Source organism: Drosophila takahashii, chromosome X (genome assembly GCF_030179915.1).
Source record: "Drosophila takahashii strain IR98-3 E-12201 chromosome X, DtakHiC1v2, whole genome shotgun sequence".
NCBI lineage: Eukaryota > Metazoa > Arthropoda > Insecta > Diptera > Drosophilidae > Drosophila > Drosophila takahashii.
The window spans coordinates 15,722,608-15,748,505 of NC_091683.1; the positions used below are offsets into that span (position 1 = coordinate 15,722,608).

The window sequence follows — 25,898 nt, forward strand, 5'->3', positions numbered from 1 at the left end:
ATTTATCAGAAAAAAATTAAATAAATGTAAAATTTTTAATGAAAAAATACTAAAGCGAAAAGAGTATTTAAAACTTCTGATCTCTCGAACCCCTGGAATGTCCTTCTTGTTTTGTAATGTAGTAGCAAGAGTTGCACAAACACCATCAGACCTAAAGATACATACATATCTACACACACACACATACATGTAGGCTGCTGCGTATACGTTATGCGTTTTTTACAACTTCCGCTCTGTAATGAATACATACGTGTGAATTCATATATATTTATATGCATTTTTTGCACGCTGCCGAATGCAGATGTCCGGCCAAATGAGCTGGCCAAGCGACTATGTGGCGACATATGTGGCCACAGATAATATGGGAAAGAGGAAGGGGGGTTCCACCGAAGTCGGTCTATATAATCGGTTAACAAACAAGTCGGTTGCGGGGTGGCAGCCACACAATTAGACCAACAATTGTAAATGAACCCGTGGGAAAACGAAAAGGATGGATTTATGCGGCATTGTGGTGCTTAGAAAATCAAAATCAAAACCAATTGACTTGAAAATTATGATTAATGCTCTGCAAGGTATTTCGAAATTGTAATATATTCTATAAGATTTTTACTTTCGTTTCGTGGCTTATTTTATTTATTTGTTTAATAAAAGAATACGAATATCAAATGTATTAAATATTTTTAGAAAAATAAAAATGTTTTCAAGTATTTAATATATTTTAAATATTTATTTGTTTGTATTAAAAAAATTAAAACTAAAACAAATGTGTTCTATAAAAATATTTATTTTTAAAACGAAATTAATCTATTCTAACTACGATCAATAAAATACAAAGAACTCTTTCTTTTGCATGCAAATGTAGCTATGTAATTTGAGGAAAATGCATTAGTTAATTTTTACTATAAATTGTCTTCTTTTAAATTATTTTAAATACATTTTATAAATTTTAATAATAACACGAAAAAAACTAAAGTTTTTTTTGTAAAAACAAATATTTTAATACTGTAAGTTGCTGATCATTAAGTTTATTTGTGGAACAAAGTAGAATATCCTTTGACTTTCGAATTTGGACATCTGTCGATCACTTTTGGTCCAATTTACGAACGATCGTGATAGCCAGAAACTTACTTTTCTATTGAAGTTTTAGGTATATTTCTTTTTTCTTCCAGCACAGCACCAAATGTAGTTTCTGTATTCTTTTTTTACAACACAAGCACCTTAAAAAAATTATGGAATTTTGGCCAGACTTTTTTGCGATTTCTAGCTTTTTTTTAATTGTGGTAATTTGGCAATTTTGTTATTTAGCCACCGGCACACACACACACACACCGACACACACGCACGGCACACGCACACACTGAAGCAGGGACTCAGAGACACTAACACACATATATAGATAGAGGGGCTGAGAGACTGGCGATCGAATCAAACGACACGGAGATATTAAACTATTTTTTTGCGGTAACCATGAACGCGACCACTACGAGCGGTTGGCAACGCCGACCACCGACGTCGGCAGCGACGTCGACCGCGGCAGAGGCCCCCCACTTTTCCTATTTTCCAAATAGAACGAGTGTACAGCAGCATCCAACATCCAACTGTAACGAAGTCTCACGCAGAGCGCTCACGAAGGACGAAGGAACAGCGAACAGGCGACGCCTCATCATAATCACAGGCGAAAAGAAGCAGGACCACCTCGTCAACCACCCACCCACCACCCCCCTTTGAAGACTGCAACATCACCCCGCCCCCCAGGGGAACGTCTATGTCGACTTCTTACTCAACTGCTGGGGGTATATACAGTCAAGACTCGGCCGAGCGAACGTTAAGAAAGAATACTTCAATTGCGTTTTGAGTTATTGAACTCAAAATAAAATAAACCCTAATTTTTATTTTTTCTTAATTTAAGAAATTTATTTGTAAAGTCAAGGCTCTAATTTATTTGTAAATGTAATTGGGGAAATGTACTATTTTCACTTACATAATATTTGGACAATTCTTTACGACACAAAACTTATGAACTAAGGAAATCCGGCTCGAAGGACCAACATTTTCCGATTGCTTACATATTTGGTCTTTCGACCCGGATACAGTTCAGACAAAATGAAAAGATAAAAAAGGAAGAACCATCTATTTGAAAGTTGTATTAAATTATAATGCTATATATTATATAATTTATTTCCATCATTATTTGGTATGAACAAACGGTTGCTCTGACCCAAAGTTCGCCCTAAGGAGGCCGGACTGTGGTGCTTTCTTGGATTTTTTTCCTGCTTACTGGAACTGTTGTTGTTGCTCTGGATGCTTGGATGCCGCCTCTCCTTCTTTTTTTGGCTTAACATTTACCGCGAGAACCAGTAGCAGCGGTTGTCGCTGGGCAGCGCAGTCGACGTTGGCGTCGACGCCGGCAGCGCAGTCGGCTGAGGGAGGTAGGGGCAAAAGGGCAAAGGGCAAAGTAAACCGAAAACCGAAAACCGAAACCAGAAAACGTCAACTACACCACAAGCAGAAAGGCCGCAACGACGTCTTCAAGTTGGACTGAGAAGAGTGGAGTAGAGTCGAACCCCCTACTTCACCACCTACCACCCCCTGAAAAAGGGCAACCCACCACGGATTTTTAGAAAAATTGCGCTCAATTTTTTTTTTGTTTTTCGAAGCACTCTGGAAAAAAACGAGAGGTGAATAGCGGGCCGGAAAGAGACGGGGCGAACTTCTTGAGTTTTTTCCCAGGCTTTTCTTTGCCTTTCCTTGGTGCTTTCGTTTTTTTTTTGTCGTTTCCTTTTACTTCAACCCCCAAAAGAATTTCGTCTTGGAAAGGACTCAACGAAAAAAAGTCTCTCATCTCATCTCAAAAAAGCAAAAAGAAGGCAAAGAAAAAAAGCAAAAGCAAAGCGTTGGAGACGCGGCTTTGTGGCAAACCAGGAATTGGTAAGCCAGCGCGAAAGAGACGGCTATAGGGTGCGGGAAAGAGAGGGCCGATATCTTGCGGCTGCCATTTGCGGCCAAGAAAAGCCGAAGAATGAGTGGAAAAATTGCAACCACATGGGGCTGGGGCACAGCCAACCGCCCGCCCATTGGAAAATAAGAAAAAAAAAATGAAAAATAACTGAAAATTCCCTACAGGGCGGTGCTAAATACTTCCTTGGGTTTTTCGGGTTTTTTCTTTAGGCATTTTTGGTTTTTCACATTATTTCGTAGGCCTTTGCAACCCTCCTTCGTTTTGCGGTTTCTTCGGCGAAAAAAGGGGGTTAAGTGTGTGTGTTATTCATGAGTTAAGGGGTGGTGGTGTATGTGTGTTGGTGTCAGCGGTTGCGCACCACCAAGGATATCTGTGTTTGTGTGTGGTTGGGCATTATGAAACCGCAGGAATTATTACACGCTGCGGTCGATTACTATATCAAAACTCCTCTAATCAGGCATCTGTATTGGACAGGGCGGCTCTCACACACACACACACAGAGGCGTAACCACAACCACTATTGCAACCACACACACACACACAAACATACACACACACTTTGATAGCCAACCAAAACTACGCGTTCCGCTTGAGTCAATGCAGCCAATGAGCGGATTTCGATTGCCAAGCCGCTCGCAAATTCGCCAGCCAGCGGGAAAATCCCCCTCCGTTGGGCTCCAATGTTGGGAAAATGGTGGAAAGCTGGGGCGGAAAAAAATTAGGAAAATATTATAGGAGAAGCCGTACTAATTGGAATCACTTAGAATGCCAACCCACCATCAATCAAAGCACAGGCCAAAATTAATTAAATATATTAACCTTAAATAATACTTGGGTCTCTTGGGAATTTATTCATTAATTTGAATAAAAATGTATTTTAGAATTTAAATATATATAGTTCAAGTTTTTATTTGTTTATTTAAATAATACTTTGTTCCTTTTATGTATTAAAAAGTTAAACAAATATCTGAAATAATTCAATAAGAAATATACCGAGAAACTATAGGATAATATTAAATGTTGTATTAAATAAGTATATTTATAATAAAATATTTATAAACAATTTTAATCTTTAGGAAGTATTTTAAAGATTTTCCATATTACATTTAAGAGGCTTCTTCCCGTTTTTTAGTAGAATCTATTTGTTTAGATAATAAAAAATACTTATAAGTACTGTGCTTAATGTAAACATTCATTTATTCAATTCAAAAGTCTTCCTATATATTTGGTTACATTTTAACTAAGTAATCAACCAATTTTATGATCACTTTAATAAATCCAAAATACATAATGGAAGGCTTCTTTTACGGAATTTCAAATTTAACTTTATAAAAAAATTTTAAATAGATTTTATTATTTTCTTATTGTTTGTTTGTTATGGTTTCCATACTCCTAAAGAAATTAGTCCCAGCCCTTTGATTTCTTTTCGCAACTAATTTGCCCCCAATTAGGAGATTTCCGCATGTGTGGCATTGTCGCCAGTTTGAATAAGTTCTGTGTGCTTATCATTAGCCGAACACTCTGTCACACCCGTGGAGCTTATCGATGACACCCTTTCGCCCAGCCCAACACCTTCTAAACCACCTCAACGCCCCTCTCAACCCCCTGCAACCGCCACCCATGCCAAAGAAACCAAGGCAATTAAAACGATAAACCAAAAATGCCCAGCGGCGTCACCAAAGAGGGTAAATAATAATGAGGACTGAGAGGGAAATAAAGAAATAAAGAAGGGAAAAAACTGCAGGAAAATAACGATTTTTTACTTTTCACTTCCATTTTCCTTGGCTTTCTTGCTTTTTACACAGAGAACTAAATTGTGAAATTGGGAATTTTATGTATATATACCTACATATTAAATATTAAAAAAATATATTTATTTATTTAAAATAGATAATGTAAAATAACCAAATATAATAAAAATTAAAAAAATACATAATTTTTATTTAAATTTTCAAATCAAATAAATATTTATATTTTTGATTAGATTTCGATTTTTTTGACAATTTGTTTTGGGTAACTTTAACTGCTTCCCGTTTTTTTGTCTAGACTTTTATATGTTAGTTGACATAACTACTTTTATTTCCACAGTGTCATATATATTTTTATTTTCCTCCGTAGTTAGAGGCAACGAGAGGCGTTCAAGTTGCAAGACCGCTAAGCAACGACACCAGGCACCACCGCCCACCAGCCACCCACTCAGCCGCCCACTCAACCACCCACCGCCCCTTCGCCCCCTCGAAAGAGGAAGGACAATTATGAAGCAAGTTGGTCGGCGGAAGCTCAAGGAGCACAGGAGCGAGAAATCCTTGCTGCCGCTGAAAGATTTTGTGCAAATAATTCTAAAGTGGAACGACAATGGCTGGCAAAGCGGCGGCAAGTGCCACTGAAGTGGGTGGGTGGTTGAGTGGGCGGTGGGTGTGGGTGGTGCAGGTGACAAGGCGGTATGACACTTTTCATTTACCCCCAGGAGGGAAAGTGTATTATTTATTTAGCCAGAACTGCTAGGCAAAAATAACGGACATTTCAAACTCTTTTTTTGACGTTGCTGATTAAATAAAATATTACAATTTATTGAATTAACTGTTAATGCCTTAACAAATTTATAAAAGTTACTATTGTTATTTTTAGAATTATTACATAGCCATTTAATTTCAACCTATATATTGTTCTTCACTATTTAAAAATTTAATTTTATTTTTAGAGTTTTTTCTTTATGATTTTTAGAACCGTAAAAATTCTCAACATTTTTTTAAAAAGGGTACAACAATTTTGTATAAATTTCTAGTCTTTTTTTCCAACCCCTCTCCTCGTTCCTACGCCTTCAGCCTTCACATTTCCCGTTTTGTGTTGATTTTTCTTTTAATTGTTGCGGATTTGCATTCTGACACATTTGTCAACCTCAACGGAATAGAAAGAAAAAAAACAAAGGGGGGATAAGGAAGGAAGTTGGTATGGGACAAGGTTGGTTTATTATTTATTAGCCTCAGTCCGAAAAGGGGTGGAGTGGGGTGAGGGGGCCGGAGGACATGTGAGGACATCCGCTGGGATAATAATAAACATCAGGGGACAAAAGTCGGGGACAAAGGAGGCGAAACCCCCAGTCAAGTAATTTGTCAACGAGCCAGCAACAAAAACAACTAAGACAGCTCATACACTGGAAATATTAATGCCCATCTTAGCAAAATATATCGAAATTTTCCTTTTTTTTATGCCAGCATCCATCAATCTTGGCTATAAGTTTATAATAAGATATTACAATAAAAATGTCTTAATTATTCCTTTAAAAGGCAGTATTTTTTTCAGTGCACACACTTGGACACCTTTGCACTGGTATACGTGTGTGTGTGTGTTTTGAGTGACATGTGTCAAAACTGAAAAACTACGCGAATTTGTGTCAAATACCCTTGTCAGCGCGTTTCAAGTGCAATAACACTTTGGCCCAACAAAAACACACACAACAGCTCGCTTAACCCCACACATATCCCTTAACCCGACACCGCCCACCCCCTCTTTTTGAGCCATCATAAAGACAAAGATAAATACCGGACAGGTGCAAAAGTGTGAAGTGGAGTGGATTTTAGAGCAAAAAGTTGGGCTATTTTTCGGAGAGGCTGCGGAAATTGTTGATACATATCATCTTAAATAATAATAACTAAGGTTTTCACGGGCCTTACGGTGTTAAATAAATTTTACAAGCTTTACAAGCCCCTTGAATCACATATATTTTTGATTTTTAAATCTTTTAAATATTTGATCTTCTCAATCTTTTCCCCATTTTCTGTTAAATCTTTTAAATGCTTCCTAACATATATATTAATTTCACATAAAACCAAACGAAAAAATCAAAATAAGATTTTAAATTGTTTTACATTTTCCTTTACACTCTAAATTCCTTTTTTTGATAATTCCCATGACAACCTCATACACATGTGCAGGGACATTTGAGGACATTTCGAGGGGGTGAAAGGTCGAGGCAATGTCTCAATCTCTCAATCGTTCCACCCCTCGAGTTAAACGTCGCCGATTACACACATGGGAGCTGTAAACCGCGTTTTATGATTTCTATTTCTTTTTTTTATGGACCCGTCGCCAAAATAGATCAGCAAAAAAAAACAAAATGCGAAATTTGTACAAATTGCAGTTTTGCCATTTATTTTTTTTTTTTGGCTGCCCTTTTTTTATATGATGAGATATATGGGATATGAGTGCTTTGGTGGTTGATTGCTTGAGGGCGATAGGGTGGCAGTTCCTTAGTTTCATAGACCATAACTCATATGCTTTTTATTATTTATTGTGACAAAAGTACCAATAACAGTGGAAATAATATTTCTAATAATTTAATATTTTATTTACGAACAATATATAGTAATTAAAATAATCCCCAAAGATCGTACCGCTTCTGTATAAATATTCCTAAGGATTTAACCAACTTCTGAGTAACCTTTCACCACTTACCATTCGATTTTAGCACATATATGCCATAAACCTTTTATTTCACTTTTCCAAGCGTTCAAGTCCATAAAAAAGTGACTCGCAAAAAAAGTGCCAAGCTGTTGGTGCGTGCTAAGCATAGTTAAAGTCCAGATCCATATTTGTTTTAATGGCCACAGACATGGATATGGTATCGGAATCGGAATCCGAAACGGAGGGTCGGTGGGTCTGCTGCCGGATGACAATAACCATCGGGATAATAATAAGCGACAGATAACCTTAATAATGACCAGAAGCGTCAAGGAATAACAAAGGAGCAAATCCGAAAGCGGAGTGGGTAGAATGGGTAAAGGACGATACGTGCTCGATATTCAATAACCACATGGGTGAAAAAGACAAGGGACCAGTGGTGCCGGCAAAAAATATCCCCATTAAGCTAGAAAAAAGCCTGCAGTAAATCGACTGCTTGCACTGCTTGCGCCCCGTTATTTGCTTTGCTCATAACTTTTTAATGAATGGTCCGACTTGAAAGATTTTTTACATTTCAATAATAAATAATAAACACAGTAAACTGATATTTACACTTTTACAAAATCTGTATAATAATTTTAAACAAAAAAAAATTTTAAAGACATTAAACACCAAAGAGAATTCCAAAAAAATTAAAAATTTAAATATTTAAAATAAATATTGTTTTTTGTCAAAGAAAATGTTGAATTAATTTTCCATTTAAACCGAAAATAAAAGCTAGACAATAGCCGAGCGGTTAGCGCTGAAGCAGCCACGGCCATGACGATGGGGCTCAGGCTCAATAAAAAATTGAATTGAACATTTCCGGTTGGACAACGCTTATGGCAACCGTGTGGGCAACCGGACAACGGCCCATGACTGACCCATTCAATTAAGCATGAAAAAAAGTTGTTGAAAAAAAAACGAATTGGGGGAGTGGCCCGGGGGCAGGGGACGTGGACGTGGACCTCGTCTAGTCCATAAAAAAAGGACATCACTTAAGGAGAAACTCGGACAGTGGCCGCAACAAAACACGCATCACTTGTCACACATACTTAGCAGACATGGGCGTGGGCGAAAAAATGTAGGGGGGTGGGGAGGGGTGAGACAAAAAAGAGACCCCCCTCCATCGTGTTCTGGTGTTGTTATTGAGGTGTAATACAATTTTTTGCCATGATACCCCATAACAATGGCTGAAACGGAAATGGAGACAAAATAAACCGTTCTTGATTTCGCATTACCGCAGTTTTGGCGAATTGAAATCACCCTTTTTGGTGTTTTATGATTTCCTGAAATATTTTCATATTAAATACCATTTTTCGTTTCGTTTTTAATCAGCTATTTAGTATTTAAAGCTAGTTACTCTTAACTTACTTTTAAATAATAATTTAACCTACTTGTTTTCGTCAGTAATTATTTCTTTAATAATTTTAATAATTTTTTATTTGTACTTATTTGTTGCTGAAATTTATCATATTTAAAACATTAAGATTATTTTCTTAAATTTTTATTTACATTTAATATTTATAGTATTTTTAAATATTTCTTTATTTGATTAAATATTATAATAATAAATATATAACTAAATTTCAAAAAACTTGAAGTATATTTCCTTTTCTTTTGCTGGTAATTCAGAAGTCGGAACATCGCCAAAGTCAGAGACAGACTGAGAAATCGAATCAGAAAAGGTTAACGAGTCCTGGGCACATATGGCGGCATTAGTTTGGGATTGGGATTGGGGATGGGGATGCATCCAATCGTGGACAACGCATAAACTTGCAATTGAGCCAATTTGTAAAAGTGCGGCAAGCCCATTAAGATGAGGTCCTGCCAGTCGGGTCCTGGCAATCGAAGCTCGGCGGACAGGACACCTGCTCCTTCTCCATCTACAGATCCACCCCCTTATATGCATGTACAGCCGAGATATAAGGCCCCCCAATCCGAAAAGGAAACTTTTGTTGGGCATCTACTTTGCATTACAAGCGCCCACATTAAAATTAAAATAAAGTTTTCCTGGGCATACATATCCCTTTCAATGCCGTCCAGTCCCTTTTTCCTTTTCCATTTTCTTTTTTTGCAACTACAAATAAATCTAAAACTCGCACATTTCTGATGGATACTTACACTTAAAAACTCACACACAAGGACACAAAGGATACGGGTCGGCCGCAGTTGGCCATTCGCAGTTTTATTTTTGCATTTACATCAGCCCACATGCATTATGCATACGTACTTATATACATGGGGAATAATATACATAAAAACATATATGGAAAAAATATATCCCTTTTGCGTGAAAGAGATCCTTTTGCATACACTTTCTGTTGACTAAAAAATAAAAGATTTATACAGCTTTAAAAATAAAATACAAAAGAGTAATACAAATAATAAAGAAAAGAGTAATTAGATATCAAATTCCATATTTAAATTAAATTGATTTCTTTTTCAGCATATTTATATTTTTAAACATATTTGTATTTTACTTAATATTTAAAAATATCTAAATAAAATTTAATATTGTTTAAAAATTCGCACAACTTCAATCTACCAATAGAGCATTACCACTTCCAAAAGGGATATTTTCTACCACTCACATTTGAGCTTAACTTTACATTTCTTGTTGAATTTCCTGTTAAGTTGCGTTCTTTGTCCTTTCTTTGATTCTGTTTTTTTTTTCAAGAATTCACTTTGGACTTTAAAACAAAGCGCTGGGCACAACAACAACAAGAACCAGAACAACAAAAAAGGGCAAAATCAAAATAAAGTATGCAAAAAGTGAAACAAAAAAGAGCTAAGGGCACAAAGGATGCAAAGGATACAATAATATCCTTAAGCTACGAATGCAACATGAATTTGTCTTTGCTCGACTGGACTTCTCGACCTTTTCCCTCGCTCTTCGAGAGCTCCAGAAAAAAGATAAATAAATGTACAGCCATATGTGTAACAAAAAAATATATAAAAAAAAAATAAAAAGGATACTCGAACTTTACAAATGCATGCACATTAGAGAGATTTACGTGTGTGTGTGTGGGTATGTGTGTGGGTATGTGTGTGGGTATGTGTGTGGGAAAGCAGGGAAAGCATTCACATGCGACGCATAAGATTACTACCCACACACTCGAAAAGCCATCGTCCTTTGGTCCTTTTTGCCTTTGCCTTTGCCTTTTGCTTCGACACTTATTTTAATTTATTTCATTTTCATTTATGCACAACGCTTCAAATGTCCTTTTCCCTGCGTGTGTGTGTTGCCCCCTGTCTGTGTGTAATTAAATAAAAGCGACCTTAAAGGCTCACCCACACACTCACACGCACCACGATAAGGGCCGCAATTCTCCAACAACCTTTTACTTTAATTGCCCAAAAACACCTTGCGATATTCTAGACTTGTAGATCCCAAGATCACTAGCAGGGAACACATTATATCCTTGCCATTTAAGAAAAGCAAAAGAAGAAAATATAAGATATGAATTACAAAATTGATGAACAAATATAATAAAGAAAATATTTAATGAAAAATATATACTAGTTGGTTTTTTGAAGAGATACGAAAAAAATATATATAATTATTTGAATAATCTTGTCAATCTTGAAAAAGAATATAAGTTTCAGTGGTGGATCCAAATCTTTGTTATGCTAGGGATTTTAGGAATAAGTTGTTTGTTGCACACTTTTAGAATACCATATATCCTTTCACTTTTTATCCGGATAGGTGGGAAATATTTTATTTTTAAAACAAAAAATGCCCAAACCAAAAGAGGACCTACTGGCGTCATCTAACGGATGCAAATGCAGAACTTTATTCTTATAAAAACGGACGTCTCAAAAAGCCTCTATACATGCTAAAGGCTAGTTGTTAAACTCTTAAATACATTTTTTTAATCAATAAGTGCCCGATTATCTTCTAGCTGGAAGAAAAGGTCGCCAAACTAAGCAAATATTTAATTTATTTAAATAAAAACGCCCAAAATAGGACCTGCTGGCGCCATCTAACGGATGTAAATGTATAACTTTCTACTTCAAATGGCCGAATAATACACCAGAGGGCGTTGTTTCATATCAAATTGGGCACAATTTTACAGGTGCTCTTATTACATATTTTCCTATATATATTTTCCTTTTTAATTTTTTTAGGTATCACTTATTTTTCCTAATTTCTTACTAAATTAATTTGTTTTAAATTAACACTGCAAAGTCCAAGCGAAAATTAGTGCTACCATTCTGTCACGGCAGACTCGTTTAGTATTTTTCGGTATTTCAGTAGCAATTTAATACCGATTTAATACCAACCGTGTTAGCCGAGGCACAACGGTACCACTAATTTATTAGTAAAAAATAACTTGTTTTTTTTTAGTTTCGAAAAAGGCAAAATGACAGTCCAAGAGGGGCGAAATAAATAAGTTGAAGACGCCAGGCACCGAGCACCAACTGCCCCCCACCACAGGCACCACCCACAGGCCCGTTTCCGCGGGCTAAAAAGTCTCGCATTTGGCCCACTAGATCGCATCGGTTTTACTGAAAACAACAAGTTTGTACTTGAAAAGTACGGCGTATATCCGGGGATCAGCCGCCAAGTGAACGTCCGATGCGGCAGGAGCAGCGATCCGCTCGAGGATTGTGGAATCCGGAAACCGGAGGAATCCCGGCGAGGATGTGATGTGCGCACTGGGCCCTCACCGCTGGTCGATATAAACTCGTGCCCCCTCGTCTCTTCCCCGCTGTCCACCTCCTCCTCCTCCTCCTGGGAGTCCCGATCCCCCAGAGCATCCGCCTTCTAGAAACCGAGGTGTCTTGGTTTTACAACCCCAGATATCTTGGGAATATCAAGGGAACCCAAGAACTAAGAAATCCTGGAGAGAAGAGAGAATCCTAGATGAACATGAACTGATGTAGCTTGGTGGAAGATCAAGAACACCTCAGGACCTCGAAAGCCAAGCGAAAACCCATGGAATCTTGGCCACTAGCCTGAAAAACTAAGCAATATTATAGAAGGAAAGTCTGAAGCTATCTTAATACTAAGAATTGGAGGAAGAAACCCCGAAGCTGAGGTATCTTCGAAAGAAACCCTTCACCCAGAAAACGGAACAAGAGGGCACCTTCCTCTGAAAACCAGGGCAGGATCATCGGCAGCCCAGGGAGATGGCCACCGCATCGCTGGACGCACTGCAGGCAGCCTATGTGGACTTCAGCGAGCTAACGCTCAGAGAGGTGCGAGAGGTCCCAAGATTATAGAGATCTTATATCATATATCATAGTTTCTAGAACTGGAGTCCCAGGAAGATTAGTTTCTAGAATTCGTATCCCTTATCTTAGGAGCCTTTGGGAATTTAATTCGAATTTAATTATAATAATAATCTAAAAAAAATACTGGGAAAAACCCATTTGTCAGCGAATTCAGGCTGAGTTTAAGATAAAAGCCCTGTTTTAGGCAGAAAACTGGCATTTGCTTGATTAGTCGCTTGATTATCACAAGTTTTCATATTATTTTAGAACCAGAACAACAGGAAATGTTATAATTGTTTTTAAAAATATGACAAACATCTGCTGAAATCTTAATTTATATATATATATTATTTTGATTAGGTTAATAGTTAGATGTAAATTCTAGTTAGGATTGTTAGAAATTAGAAAGATAAATGCTTTGGCAGACTTGAGATTCAGATCTCCCTATATTTGCATTACTTTGATAACTGATTTCAGAATGAAAACCAGTTAGAATTCTTGGAAATAACCATAGATTTTTAATGGCATATGATAAGAATATTTAATACCTTCATTGTTTCCCTTGCAGAAAGTCGGCCATGGGTCCTACGGCGTGGTCTGCAAGGCCGTCTGGCGCGACAAGCTGGTGGCCGTCAAGGAGTTCTTCGCCAGCGCCGAGCAGAAGGACATCGAGAAGGAGGTGAAGCAGCTGTCGCGCGTCAAGCACGTGAACATCATCGCCCTGCACGGCATATCCTCGTACCAGCAGGCCACCTACCTGATCATGGAGTACGCCGAGGGCGGATCGCTGCACAACTTTCTGCACGGCAAGGTGAAGCCGGCCTACTCCCTGGCCCATGCCATGAGTTGGGCGCGCCAGTGTGCCGAGGTGGGTCGCAGGGCCAAGCCCTTTTGGGGGAACTTCCGTTCACTCTATCTGGCAATTGAATAAAGATTAACCTGTTGTGTTCTCCCCTCTAGGGCCTCGCCTATTTGCACGCCATGACGCCGAAGCCGCTGATCCATCGCGACGTGAAGCCGCTGAATCTGCTGCTGACCAACAAGGGACGCAATCTGAAGATCTGCGATTTCGGCACGGTGGCCGATAAGTCCACCATGATGACGAACAATCGCGGCAGCGCCGCCTGGATGGCGCCCGAGGTCTTCGAGGGCTCCAAGTATACGGAGAAGTGCGACATTTTCAGCTGGGCCATCGTCCTCTGGGAGGTTCTGTCCCGGAAGCAGCCCTTCAAGGGCATCGACAATGCCTACACCATCCAGTGGAAGATCTACAAGGGTGCGTCGATATTATTAGAATTATTTTATTATTTAAAATTAATGATTTTGTAACCTCTTAGGGGAACGTCCACCGCTGCTGACGACCTGCCCCAAGCGCATCGAGGACCTGATGACCGCCTGCTGGAAAACGGTGCCCGAGGATCGCCCCTCGATGCAGTACATTGTGGGCGTTATGCACGAGATCGTCAAAGACTACACGGGGGCGGACAAGGCCCTGGAATACACGTTTGTTAATCAACAGGTGAAGTTAGCTCTAATTTATAGAATAGAATTTTAAGCGAATATATTTTTAAAGAACGTTTTACAGTTTACCATATTAATATCAATTTATTTCATTTACCATTTTAAATTGTATAATATTTTGATCACGTAGAATAGAATTTTGAACGAATATATTTTTGAATTTTTTTGAAGTTTACAAAAATTTTAATTTAAGTATTATCTTATTCATTTTGAATTATTCAAGAAATAGGAAACATATTCTTAGGATTATTATTATTTTTATCACATTTAACTCGCAATTAAAATCGAATCTCTTGTCTAATTAGCTATTTTATGAACTATGTCTTTTAATTTCATTTATATTGACTTATTGCCATTGAACCCATTCATTTAAGCAAACCTTGAAATCTCTGAAATGTTGCTGATTATAAAATCCTTGAATCCTCCTTGCAGATTGTCACCAAAGAGAGCGACGGCACGGTGGCCGCTCAATCGGATAGCCTCAGTTCGCTGGAGGAGGAACTGAGCCCCTCGTCCACACAGTTAACACCGACAACGGCGGCCAACGCCAATGTGAACGCGATAGCAATAACAGAAACAGAAACAACGACTAGCTCAATGACCGAAAATACCTCATCAACATCATCGGACATCACACCGACGAACTCGGGCCAACTTGACAATAATCCGCTATTCCATATGGTCAGCAATCGCTGGGACGCGATTCCCGAGGAGGATAGCAACGAGAGCCGCAACGACAGCTTCAACCTCACCTCGTCGGCGGAGGCCACCCAAAGGCTGGAGACGATCCGGAACGGCATGATCCTGATGGCCAGCAAGCCCGTGGAGCAGCTCACCGTCGACGTGGAGCCGGTACGTGTCTTGAGATTGTTTTGCTTTGCTAGTTGGGTCTTTAAAAATATTGATAGAAATATTACAATAGGTATAGATTATGATTTTATTTATTTAAAGTATATTTTGTTCTTGAATAATCTGTTAAAAATGTTTCAATTATTTATTGCGAATATAAATTCGAGTATATAAATTGAAATACGGTTTTTAAACTTTTTTTCAAATATTTAAATCTCTGATATTTTTTATTCCAAAATAGAAAAGTAAATAAAATTGCTAACACATATTTTCATATTATATTTAAAGTGTTAAGAATTGTCTAAAATATAAAACCTTAGAATGATAAGTATTTATCCTATATGTATTTCTAATTTTACCTCTGATACACTTGCAATAACTTATTGATTTCCTATGATTTTCTATACCCTCCAGAATGGCTTCGATCTGAGTCGCAGCGAGAGCAGCAGCAGCAGCACGCACGGTGAGTAGTTCACTTTAAACCAAATTTGCTGTTGATTCTATAAACCCACCTGCTGTCCGTTTGTTTTCCGCCCATTTTCCGTCGTCTGCCATGAATCACACGCACTTTGGCATCAAATCGAGAGACACAATGGCGTGTTTTCGATTTTATATAATGGCATTTAATGAAAACAAAATGTTATGTCTCAGTCCGTTTATCTATTTGAATCCTTAAAGGTGATGTCTTCTTAAGTGATTCGTTTAATTGGTTTCACAAATGGGACTTAAATAGATATTCTTTGGTAATAGCTATGCAATTAAAAATTTAATAAAATATATAAATGCTTTATCTATCGATTACATTACTAAATAATGCTTAATTTATAACTAAACATAGATATGATCGAATAATTTCGGGACTTAAAAAACAGAATGAATATTGTCAGTGATTTTTTTAATGTATTATTTAAATACATAAATGTCTGATTTTATTTTTTATAGCTTGTTCTATAAATATACTATTTCTACTATTTAAAAGGTTCAAAAGGTTCTAATTTTTTAAGCTTTTACTAGGGTATCCGATAGTCGACTCAATCACCCATTTACAGAGATCTCCGCAGGTCACTCTTACTTGATCATCGCAGCTTGACGCATTGTGTCGACTCTTGTGGCACGACAGCTGTTGGATTTTGGCCCGTTGGCTATTCGGCTATTTGGCTCTTTGCCTCTTAGGCTCTTTGGCTATTCGGCCATTCGGCTGTTGGCTATTTGGCTTTTGGCCGCAGGTGACGCATTTTGGCCGTGTGTAAACAATGCACTCGCCATCTCTGTCCGGCACTCAATGTTTGGTTAATTAGCCGCCGCGGTGTTTGTGTATAATGCACAAGGAATCTTTTGAACATTATTCAATTGTCAATGTCTCTGGCTGTGCGGCTGCATAAATTATAAATATTTAGTGCGCTCATTCGGATCGGCGAACCATTTGCGATCTTTTAAAATCTTTTGGGCATATAACGTAGTTGGGATAGATCGGGAATTTTATTGAGGATTTTTTAAACATTTTTTTTTTAATGCAGAATTTTTAAATATTACATAGGCTTTTAAATGTATATTAATATTAAAATAAAATTAAAATGTTAGGATTTTGTTAACATAACTTTTTTTTAAATTTTCGTTATTGAAGTAAATAAACTTAAACTAATATTATATGCACTTTTACAAAATTATTATTATTATAATAAACAAATTAAGTTATTAGGATTTTTTGCTAAAAAATATATATATTGCTTGCGATAATTATTATAATAACTTTGAATGAAGAATGTGTCGCCCCATTGCAATTTTAAAAACCCTTGGAATAAAGATTTTATATTAGAAACTTATATACCCATCAGCGAAATCAGGGTATCGGTCCCAAATAGTTGCACAAAATTTCGCTGCACAATTAAATAATTTGTAATTTGTTAGCCTGGCAATTTTGGGACAGATTTATAGCCGAAGGCATGCTCCGTCGCTGCTGCCCGGCGAGCATAAACAACAACATCCCAGCTGAGGGAGGAGGAGATCGGGGTGGATATAGGGGAGTATAGGAATAGGAACGCACACATGACGATGCGATCGCCACGGACTTTTGAGCATCAGCCCCAGCGAAACTCATGACTCACCCGGCAATAATCTCACTTTTATTTCGATTTCGTCTATATGGCGCACACACACGGACACACGATGTACAACTTATATATAGATCGGCGCATATAGCCGATATATGTATGTGCGGCGATGTTACCGATTTGTATAATCGGTGGGAGCCGTCGAATCGAGTGGGCAAATCTCACTTGGCTCTCGGTTGACACAGACGGAGATCTCCGACTTACATATCCATCTATATCCACCGACCATATGCCATATATCCCCTCCTGAACATCGAATCTATATAGTATGTGTATCTAGTATATAGTATATAGAGTATAGAAACCAATGTGTAAATAGTAAATGCATCAGCGGCCAAGTCGAGATACATTTTGGCTCTCAAAGATCTCTCAGAGTTCACCGGCTGCGTCAGATTTTTGTACACAGAAAAACAATTTAATTTTACTTTTAATTGGTATTTTTAAAAAATTTATTTAATTAACTTGCATTTTTTTGAAATATTTTAAAATTATATTATTTTATTTGTAAACCAAAATGTAATATCTTTTCCTTAAGAGCACTTAAGTATATTTATATTTTTTTTACGTGTAGGAAAATTATTCCACTTTCCCCCAACGCCGTATTCCCCTGAGATTTCCCAATTGCAGATGCCAACTGCATTAATCATCGATTTCGATCAATGTTCGCCTCGAATCGCATCGAATTTGAATGAATCTTCATTGGCTTTTGGTTCGTCATGGAATTTGGTGGGTGGTTGTGTCTATTTATCGGGGGATCTCGATCTCGAAAGGGTTATCTTTTCATGGCCCACAACAGGGTGACTCGTTGCTTGATTTACGACCTTTGTTTTGGGAAAAGTGTTTAATGTATTGCCATATATTTTTTAGATTTTTCCTGGAACTGCTTTCAGTAAATCTTCGCCAATATATGGTTTCTACGAAATGTCCCCTCTAAATTATGGCATTTTACACAATAGCTAATAATATTTCTGGGTTTTCGCTTAGTCAGACCAGCGGGATTTTCCCTAATCTTCTCAAAGGATCAACTAAGATTACAAAAAACTATTTACTTCTTAAGATGAAGATCTATTTTAGTAAATTTAGAAAATTACATTGTTGTAATATTTCACCATATCAACTGGGGGACATTTCGCTCTGTTTTATGGTAATCTTTATTTAGAAATTACTGAAATCGTTTTGTTATTGAGTGTTGGCCTTTTCAGAAATATATTCATCTTGTTTATAGATGGGTATACTTTTGTTGTTATTTGAAGTTGACTCACCAAGACCCACCAACCGATAGCCTTTAACCTCTGTTTCACTGCGTCCAACGCCAGACAAAGGAACCACTTAACCCACCCACAGATCGTGGGGCGTTTTCCACCCCACCGAGCTGGGAGGCTGGGGAATGATGCCACAGATTTTGTGGCCGCGTCATCGGGGCCCCCGAGAGTACATACATACATATGTGTGGGTATATCTCCGAGCGATCTTGCCACGTCTGCGGAGCGTTTAGAAGGCAATCCCCGGCGCGCGAGAATTGGCGCGTTTGTTTGCTTTACGGTGGACGTGGACGTCTCGGCTTTGGCCTCAGTCTGCGTCCGAGAGCCGTGCGATATTGAGTGCCACGCGAGATGTTCCGGAATTCTAGGGATCGGGATCGGAATAGGAAAGATTCGGACCGATTCGAAGAACCTCCCGGTGAAATACCGCCAGGAAATACCGAATAGCCCTTAAAAAAGCATCGAACGCACCCATTTTCAAGTGAAATTTCCACAACATTTTCACAATTTGTTTGTGGTTTTGAAAAGGAAAAGCAAAACAAAAGTGTTCGGTGGAAAATCAACAAGCTGAACTGATTCGGAATCGTATGTGTGCGGAAAACACGTCATCGCAAGAAAAACAGAGGCGGAAAAAAGAAAAGTGCCCGAGTGTCGGGGGTAAAAACAATGTGAAGGATTTTCAAGTGTATGAAAATGATATAGCCAGAGTGATAATCCAAAGTTAAACTTACCAAACCCTGGACTATTTCCGAGTGCTTCGAAACTGGAATCTCAAGATGTGCGATACACGCGCTCTGATCAACACAAAACAGACCAACGATCTGCACAGTTGTTGGATCATATATAGTAGGTCCTTCAAGCCAGATCTTTTGGGTTCTGCTAGATCGCAGATAGCTAAACTTATTTCTAGTTGTATCTTGCGAAAGCGCAAGGCATTCCTTTCACTTTCGCCATGTGTTTGGTAATTCCAAAACGATAAATATTTATTTCAGAACCTGAACAACTCTTTGTTGAAAAGCGTTAATATAAATAAAAGTCTAAAACCGTTTTAAGTGCCTTGGGATATTTTTTTTAAAGTCTGAAATTTAATGTTATTATTGGAACTTATGGTTAAAGGTGAAGTAAGACAAATTTATAATATTATATTGTTTTAAGAACTCAAAGAAAATTTTCATTGGTTTTCTTTTTTATGGCAAGGAAACTTTCTTAAAAGTCATAAACATTTCTTATTACCTCTTCAAATTCCATGTAAAACCGATTAATAATTTTTAATATTTTTTAGTATTTAGTTTTAAGAACACGAATACCTTTTTCTGCAGATACCAATTTCATTAAAGTTTGAACTAAATTAAGTAATTTATTAGAGTTTTATAGTTTTAATGCAATTTCTCTGATTTTTTTATATTAGGTTTTTCATTTTTTTTTAATTAACTATATTCGATTTAATTCTTGCAGCCAAAAGCGATGGCCGCGAGCGACTCACGGTGACGGACACCAAGCCGGTGATCATGACCACGGATCTGGCCAACAACAACAGCAACAACAACGGCGGTAGCCACGCCCACTCGAACGGACTGCTGAGCCATGTGAACGGAAGGCAGGTGACGGATGAGGAGCTGCAGCTGCAGGATCAGGAGCAGGAGATCGCCAACTCGCTGGACGTCGCCGTGGATCCCGACGAGGATGAGAACGACGGCACCGAGCAGTCGCTGGCCGAAATCCTCGATCCGGAACTCCAGCCAGAGCCGCCGATACCGAACGATGCCGAATCGCAGCTCATTTACCGCGAGCACCGGCACATGGCCAAGGAGTACCTCAGCGTGGATACGAACCTCTACTATGCGCAGGACTTCAAGGAGAAGCTCATCGTCCAGATGGATCGCAACGAGCGCGAGCAGAAGCAGGAGCTGCTGCGCAAGATCAAGGACAAGGTATTAAAATATTAAATAATTTGTAATATATTTCTATTGAACTTTATATTTTTCTCACTTATTTTTAGGAGGGCCTGCAGAGTCTGTACAACAATCTGCAGCAGCAGTACGAGAGGCTGCCCGCTTCCCGCCAACTTTCGGCCGGCCATCATCCCCCACATCAGCATCCGCATTCGCATCCGCCTAGCCATCCGCATCTGCACGGCCAGCAGGAGGAGATCGGCGGGGCACTGCTGCCGGGCTCGGTGACCGGAGGCTCGGATTCCGTGGAGGAAGGCTGGGTGGTCATCCAGCCGCATCCCAATGCGTAGAGTCTCCTCCTCCTCCGCCGTCGTTTAGCCGCCTCTCTATGTTTTTTAGGCTAGTGCTGTAACCTTAAATCTGTAATCCGTAAACTGTAATCTGTAAACTGTAATCCGTAATCGGTAATCTTTATCTGTATCGTTAGCCATTACACTGTGTTTACTTCTATATATATTTCAGACGAGTTTGTTCGTTTTAAGCGTCTTTTTTTAAATTTAATTTTAAGCGTTTTTAGTCCGTGTTTCTTTTAATTTAGCCAACCACTATTTTCACCCATAAGCACTCTCTGACACTTAATTTAGGTTTTAATTGTACTATAAAGCTTATATACACACACATACTTAGCATATAACTTATACATATATTTCTGTCCGAGGAAGCTGACAAAAGGAGTAGACCAAAAAAATATAAAAACCATCGAAGCAACGACAAAACTCAGACTTCTCCTTAGTGTTATGATTTAATGGGAGCATAATACCCCAGGGAAATACATAAATGTTTCAATTTGATTAATCAATTTTTATTTTTTAATACTAAGTAACTTGCATCCCAAAAAAAAACATGTTTAGTTTGTATTATTTGTAGTTTTTTATTTATTGCCAATGACCTTAATTACGGGAGAATAAAATCTTTTTACACAATTGGAAGCCCAGAAGGTCCTTCTTATTTTTTAAAATAATAAATTAGGCAGTTTCCTTGTTGCAGAAATAGGAATTAAAACTAACAATGAAGATGTTTTATAAATCAAGTGAAAGGTCGAGGAAAAAAATACAAGAAAGGGCAGTCTGGGGCTATGAACAACTTATGAACTTTCCTATCTTAGTCTATACACGTTAAGTACAAATGGTCCTAATAATTTTACACTAACTATTTATTAAACATTCAACAGAGAAGAGAAGGCATACGCGGTGTCTATACAAGTTAATTACATTTTACTTTGCAATAATTTAACATTACCTACAGAATATTTCGAAAGCGAAACGAAGGCATTTTACGGTCTAAACATTTTTTTTTCGTTGCCGTGCTTGGCACATTTCATGTCACTGTGCGCAGTCATCACAAAATCTCGCATGTAGTCCTACGCTAGCTACACATACTATGTATACAAATATAAAAAAAAATATCATGAGAATCGCTAAATTCGATGGGGAGCAGAGATGTGGAGGGAAGACAATCCGAAATCCAAAGGCAACTATTAGAAATCGAACATGGGCACATAGATGGCCGCGCACGTTGACTCCCAGACGTCGTTGGGCGAGTCCCACGAGTCCTTTTCGCGCCACCACTCCTTGCTGTCCAGATCGTAGGCCATCGTTTCGGCACTGGCCCGATCAATCGACTCCGTCGAGTCCAGTCCGCCCACAAAGAATATGGTCCTGCCCATCGCCGTCACGCCGGAGTAGAATTTCGGTGCCGGTATCTGGGTCTCCACGCTCCACGCATTGCTCTCGATGTCATAGGCATAGATGTGCTGCACCAGGACCCGCGATTCCGTCAGGCTCTCGTGCCAGCCGCCGCAGGCATAGATGCGATTGTCGACGGCCACCAGAACGTGGTCACAGCAGGGCGTGGGCATCGAGGCCAGCTCCTGCCAGAGCTCCGTCTTCGTGTCGAACATCCACATGCTGGCCAGGATGTTGGCCAAGTGGATGCCACCTGCGTTGTATGGAAAAGCTCGTTAAAATATATGTATAGACTTTAAAGATCATTCAGCTCACCCGAGATGTACAGCTTGTCGCCCACAACGACGCCGGCATGCTGACTGCGATTCTCCTGCAGACTGGGCATATAGGTCCACACATTCTGGGCGATGTCGTAGCGCTCCACATTGGAGATCATGCGCAGCGCCTCCTCGGAGTTGTCGTCGTCCAGTATGCCGCCCACCGCATAGAGATGCTGATTGCCCACGGCGTTCAGCGAGAAGCGGCAGCGATCCAGCTGGATGGGTGCTATGGTCATCCAGGTGTTCCTCAGCGGGCAGTAGCAGAAGCCAAACGGATGGATGTACTCCTTCAGGCAGACATCATAGGCGCCGCCCACGATGAAGAGCTTGTTGTTCAGGACGGCGGTGCCAAAGTTGCCTAAAATGCGATAGAACATGAAGGCTGCGTAAAGGTTAGCCGTTAGAACTACAGTTAGTATTGACGGAAAAGTTAGTTGTTAAGGGAAGCGATAGAGAAGACGATAATGATAAGATTAATCCCTAAAAAACTCACACTGATCGATGTGCGGTATGGCGGTCAACTCGTACCAATTCATTTTGGTCGGCGAGAAGCACATTATCACATTGGTCAGTCCCTTCCACTCGAAGCCCCCGATCTTCAGCAGGCACAGCTCCATGCCGCGCATATTCTTCGGTCCCTGCGGCAGCGATTGATCCTCCAGCGCCCCCACTCCGTTCATCAGTCGCCCCATATAGGCGTGCTTTATTCGATTGTAGTAGCTGGTGGGCAGCGGCAGCTGCTTTCCCTCGTCCAGCGAGCAGTTCAGGTGCCTCAGCTCGTCCATCGACTTGTAGCTAATGTGCGGCCAGTTGATCAGCCTCAGCAGATCCCCCAGAGCGGCCTCCTCCAGCTGCTGTTCCATCGCGTAGCTGCACACCAGACGCACCAGCTCCTGTTCGGCCACATCGATGGGATAGTTGCTGGACAGGATGAAGCGCAGCTGGTCCACCTTCATTTCCTTGAAGTCCGCCGTGGTGGCGAACTCCTCGAAGTGAGCGCATATATAGCGGTGTGCCCGCTCGGACAAGTCCATAATGCCATAGATATCGGCCATGCCGGCGATGGCCAGGCAGTTCTCCATCTCGATCTTTGTGCCCAGGAAGAGCGTGCAGCGCTCGATCACCTCGCGCACCTGGACGTGCGTGGCCGCCGCCAGGATCTCCTCGATATTGTCGTAGTTCAGTTCCAGCATCGAGGTGTATATGTAGTCGATGATCGAGCCCATCGCCCTCGCCGTAATCCCGTACAGGTTGATCTCGTCCTTGCGCGACTCGATCATGGCGCAGTCGGCGAACATGGCGCAGAAGTAGTCGCTGCTGGCCGCCAGGACAACGCGGTGGGCCTGCAAAAGGATAATTGTTATATTTCTTTTACATTTATAATTTATTTAAGATATAAATCTTAAGTGCTTTATGCAAGATTAAGGGTTTTTCTCTTCCGGCTGTTAAATTTAAAGTGTACTTTAAAATCTGGTTTCTTATACGTTGTCAAGATAATATCCATACTTTAATTTTAACAAATGGACAAGAAAACGGCCCTAAGAATATTAGGAAAACCTTATTAGTTTTGCGTCAGGAAAATTAAAAAAAATATGCATGTTAAATTTAAAGTAGGGATAAAACCCACATATGGGAATTCGTAGTTTAAAGCCTACGAGAAAACAACCCTTAGAATTTCATAAAATGTTTTCAAAAATTACAATTATGACTAATTTAAAAATTTTAAATTTTAATGTAATTTAAAAAAAAAGTTGCATGTTAAATTTACAGTAAGGATAAAACCCACACATGGGAATTTGTAGTTTAAAGCTTCTCGTACGCTTAAACCTTAGAATTTGATAAAATATTTTCAAAAATTTCAATTATGACTAATTTAATTCAGAAACTTTTCATTTCATTATCCAATCTGAAAACGATTCCGGGAATCCCTGACTATATATAGCAACAGTATACATACGTTAAATGCGTCACCGCCAAAAACACATTAGTTTTTGTCATGGATTTGTTTCTTTCGCTTCGTATTATTTAGCAAGAGAAAGTAAAGATGAGCTTTTTTTGCTGTCAACGATTATCGATTCGCCTACCACTTTAACCCTATAACTAGTCACCTTGCGCTTTGGTCTCTTAAATACATAAGCGTGTATATAATTAACACGAACTTGCCATATTGCCAAACTTCCGAAATGAGGACTCGATCCATCCGGTTTATTACGATTTCCATGTATCCTATAGCCCAGCCAGCCATTGAGAGTAATGCCGTAACTAACCTAGCCTAATCGTAACCAAGTTGCTTTTGAGGAATAACTTAATGGCAAATCTATGAATTGATTAGTTACCATAACCTGACATAATTCGGTGGCTGCATGACAATATGGGCTGTTTTGGGACTACATTTAGTTCAGATCGGTTTAAAATAACCATCGTAACTCTATTGTTCTTGCAGATAGGCTTATGAAACTTGGTATAGGGCCTCTGGAGATGATCTTAGGCTATCCTAAATACTTTTGGCCAAGTTATATTGGATTAATTTTTGGGTTGAGGGGTTTCTTTACCATTATATCGCTTATGAAACTTTTATATAGGGTCTCTGGAGGTGATCTTAGACTGATCCTACCTTGAATCGGTGCTCCTCGACGATCAGGGTGACATCCGTGAGCTTGTCCTCGTTGCGGAGTTTGTCGAGTCCCCGGAGAAGGGTCTTCTCCTCGGTGGACAGTGGATTTGTAGGACTTTTCGTTGCAGTCGCTGACGACGACGTCGCTGCCGGCGTCGCTGCTGGCGCTGGCGTCGCTGCCATCTCGGTGTACGGTTGTTGTATAGATTACAGATTAGCTCGGGCTATTAACCTATATTTATTATTCTACTATTGAGCCAAGGTTGGGGAATCCGTGTGATAAGAATTTCTTGCGACGGATTGGATGCGAGTGTGCGTGCGAGCGAGAGGGCAACACTTTCTGTTTACACTCGCGGCCGAACCGTTATTTACTTTTTCGCTTAGCAATTTCTCACGCGATTTAGCACAAATCTACACTATTCACAGCAACTAACTAAATAAATATTTAACAAAAACCGATATTTCGTGAGCGATTAAGTTGCTGCCTCGAAACCGTTTTTGTTTCTTTCGCTTCTTTTTACTTTTCGTTTTTGACGTTTCTTCTCTTGACGTTTGTACTGCCAAAACAGCTAGCACTATCAGAGATGAGAAACTAGCTGTGGATTGGTGAAACAATTATTAATTTATAATTTATAATTAATCTAAAATTTTACTATTTTCGGTTTGAGAAAATTTTGCTTTGTTTGAAACTCGTCATCCTAAATTTCCAGTCATGAAAAAAAACAGTAGTTTGGCCAAAATAATGGTCATAACGTTTTGGACTTTTGACCATTTTTCGAAAAAAAAGTCAAAATTGAGAATAAAAATTTGGTATATCTAAATCCGCTGGAAAGTTACTGATATCAATTTATAAGTTTTTAGATTGGCCATAAAATAAATGTGCCAGTAAAATCAGTTTATAATAGACTGATAATTACCTTTTTAATTTTTAAACCGTTCCATACAAGTTGTATTTATCAATACGA

General features: G+C 39.2%; 3 protein-coding genes across 5 annotated transcripts in view; 1 reads left to right on the forward strand and 2 right to left on the reverse strand.

Moving 5' to 3' along the window:
- RunxB (Runt related B) overlaps positions 1 to 1,425 on the reverse strand; it is a 29,770-nt gene extending 28,345 nt beyond the window's left edge. The window contains exon 1 of the mRNA XM_017140733.3: positions 1,129 to 1,425. The gene's annotated coding sequence lies outside the window, so the exon portion shown is untranslated. The remainder of the gene's footprint in view (positions 1 to 1,128) is intronic.
- A 10,271-nt stretch (positions 1,426 to 11,696) lies between these two features.
- On the forward strand, positions 11,697 to 21,251 carry Tak1 (TGF-beta activated kinase 1). 2 transcript variants are annotated; one of them, XM_017140761.3, is made up of 8 exons: positions 11,697 to 12,604; positions 13,188 to 13,487; positions 13,580 to 13,895; positions 13,957 to 14,138; positions 14,573 to 14,992; positions 15,404 to 15,452; positions 19,818 to 20,293; positions 20,362 to 21,251. In XM_017140761.3, the coding sequence occupies exons 1-8, from the start codon at positions 12,536 to 12,538 to the stop codon at positions 20,602 to 20,604; spliced, it is 2,055 nt and encodes a 684-aa protein (XP_016996250.2). In that variant the 5' UTR covers positions 11,697 to 12,535; the 3' UTR covers positions 20,605 to 21,251. The 2 variants fall into 2 exon arrangements, with proteins under 2 accessions (XP_016996250.2, XP_016996251.2); XM_017140762.3 differs by lacking the exons at positions 11,697 to 12,604; positions 13,188 to 13,487; positions 13,580 to 13,895; ... (1 more) ...; positions 14,573 to 14,992; positions 15,404 to 15,452 and adding an exon at positions 18,666 to 19,208 and having other exon boundaries at positions 20,362 to 21,030.
- LOC108056783 (kelch-like protein 26) lies at positions 21,161 to 25,474 on the reverse strand. 2 transcript variants are annotated; one of them, XM_017140764.3, is made up of 4 exons: positions 24,934 to 25,474; positions 22,813 to 23,662; positions 22,315 to 22,677; positions 21,161 to 22,252 (listed from the first exon to the last, which is right to left on the reverse strand). In XM_017140764.3, the coding sequence occupies exons 1-4, from the start codon at positions 25,114 to 25,116 to the stop codon at positions 21,792 to 21,794; spliced, it is 1,857 nt and encodes a 618-aa protein (XP_016996253.2). In that variant the 5' UTR covers positions 25,117 to 25,474; the 3' UTR covers positions 21,161 to 21,791. The 2 variants fall into 2 exon arrangements, with proteins under 2 accessions (XP_016996253.2, XP_016996252.2); XM_017140763.3 differs by having other exon boundaries at positions 22,315 to 22,701.
- Between the last annotated feature and the right edge of the window lie 424 nt (positions 25,475 to 25,898).

Excerpts from the sequence above, each read along its gene's own strand:
- Tak1 (XM_017140761.3), top strand. The coding sequence starts at position 12,536 with ATGGCCACCGCATCGCTGGACGCACTGCAGGCAGCCTATGTGGACTTC. Across the intron at positions 13,896-13,956 it reads CCAGTGGAAGATCTACAAGG|GGGAACGTCCACCGCTGCTG; the intron begins GTGCGTCGATAT and ends GTAACCTCTTAG. Across the intron at positions 14,993-15,403 it reads TCACCGTCGACGTGGAGCCG|AATGGCTTCGATCTGAGTCG; the intron begins GTACGTGTCTTG and ends TATACCCTCCAG.
- LOC108056783 (XM_017140763.3), bottom strand. The coding sequence starts at position 25,116 with ATGGCAGCGACGCCAGCGCCAGCAGCGACGCCGGCAGCGACGTCGTCG. Across the intron at positions 23,663-24,933 it reads TCGAGGAGCACCGATTCAAG|GCCCACCGCGTTGTCCTGGC; the intron begins GTAGGATCAGTC and ends ATCCTTTTGCAG. Across the intron at positions 22,253-22,314 it reads CGACAAGCTGTACATCTCGG|GTGGCATCCACTTGGCCAAC; the intron begins GTGAGCTGAATG and ends CATACAACGCAG.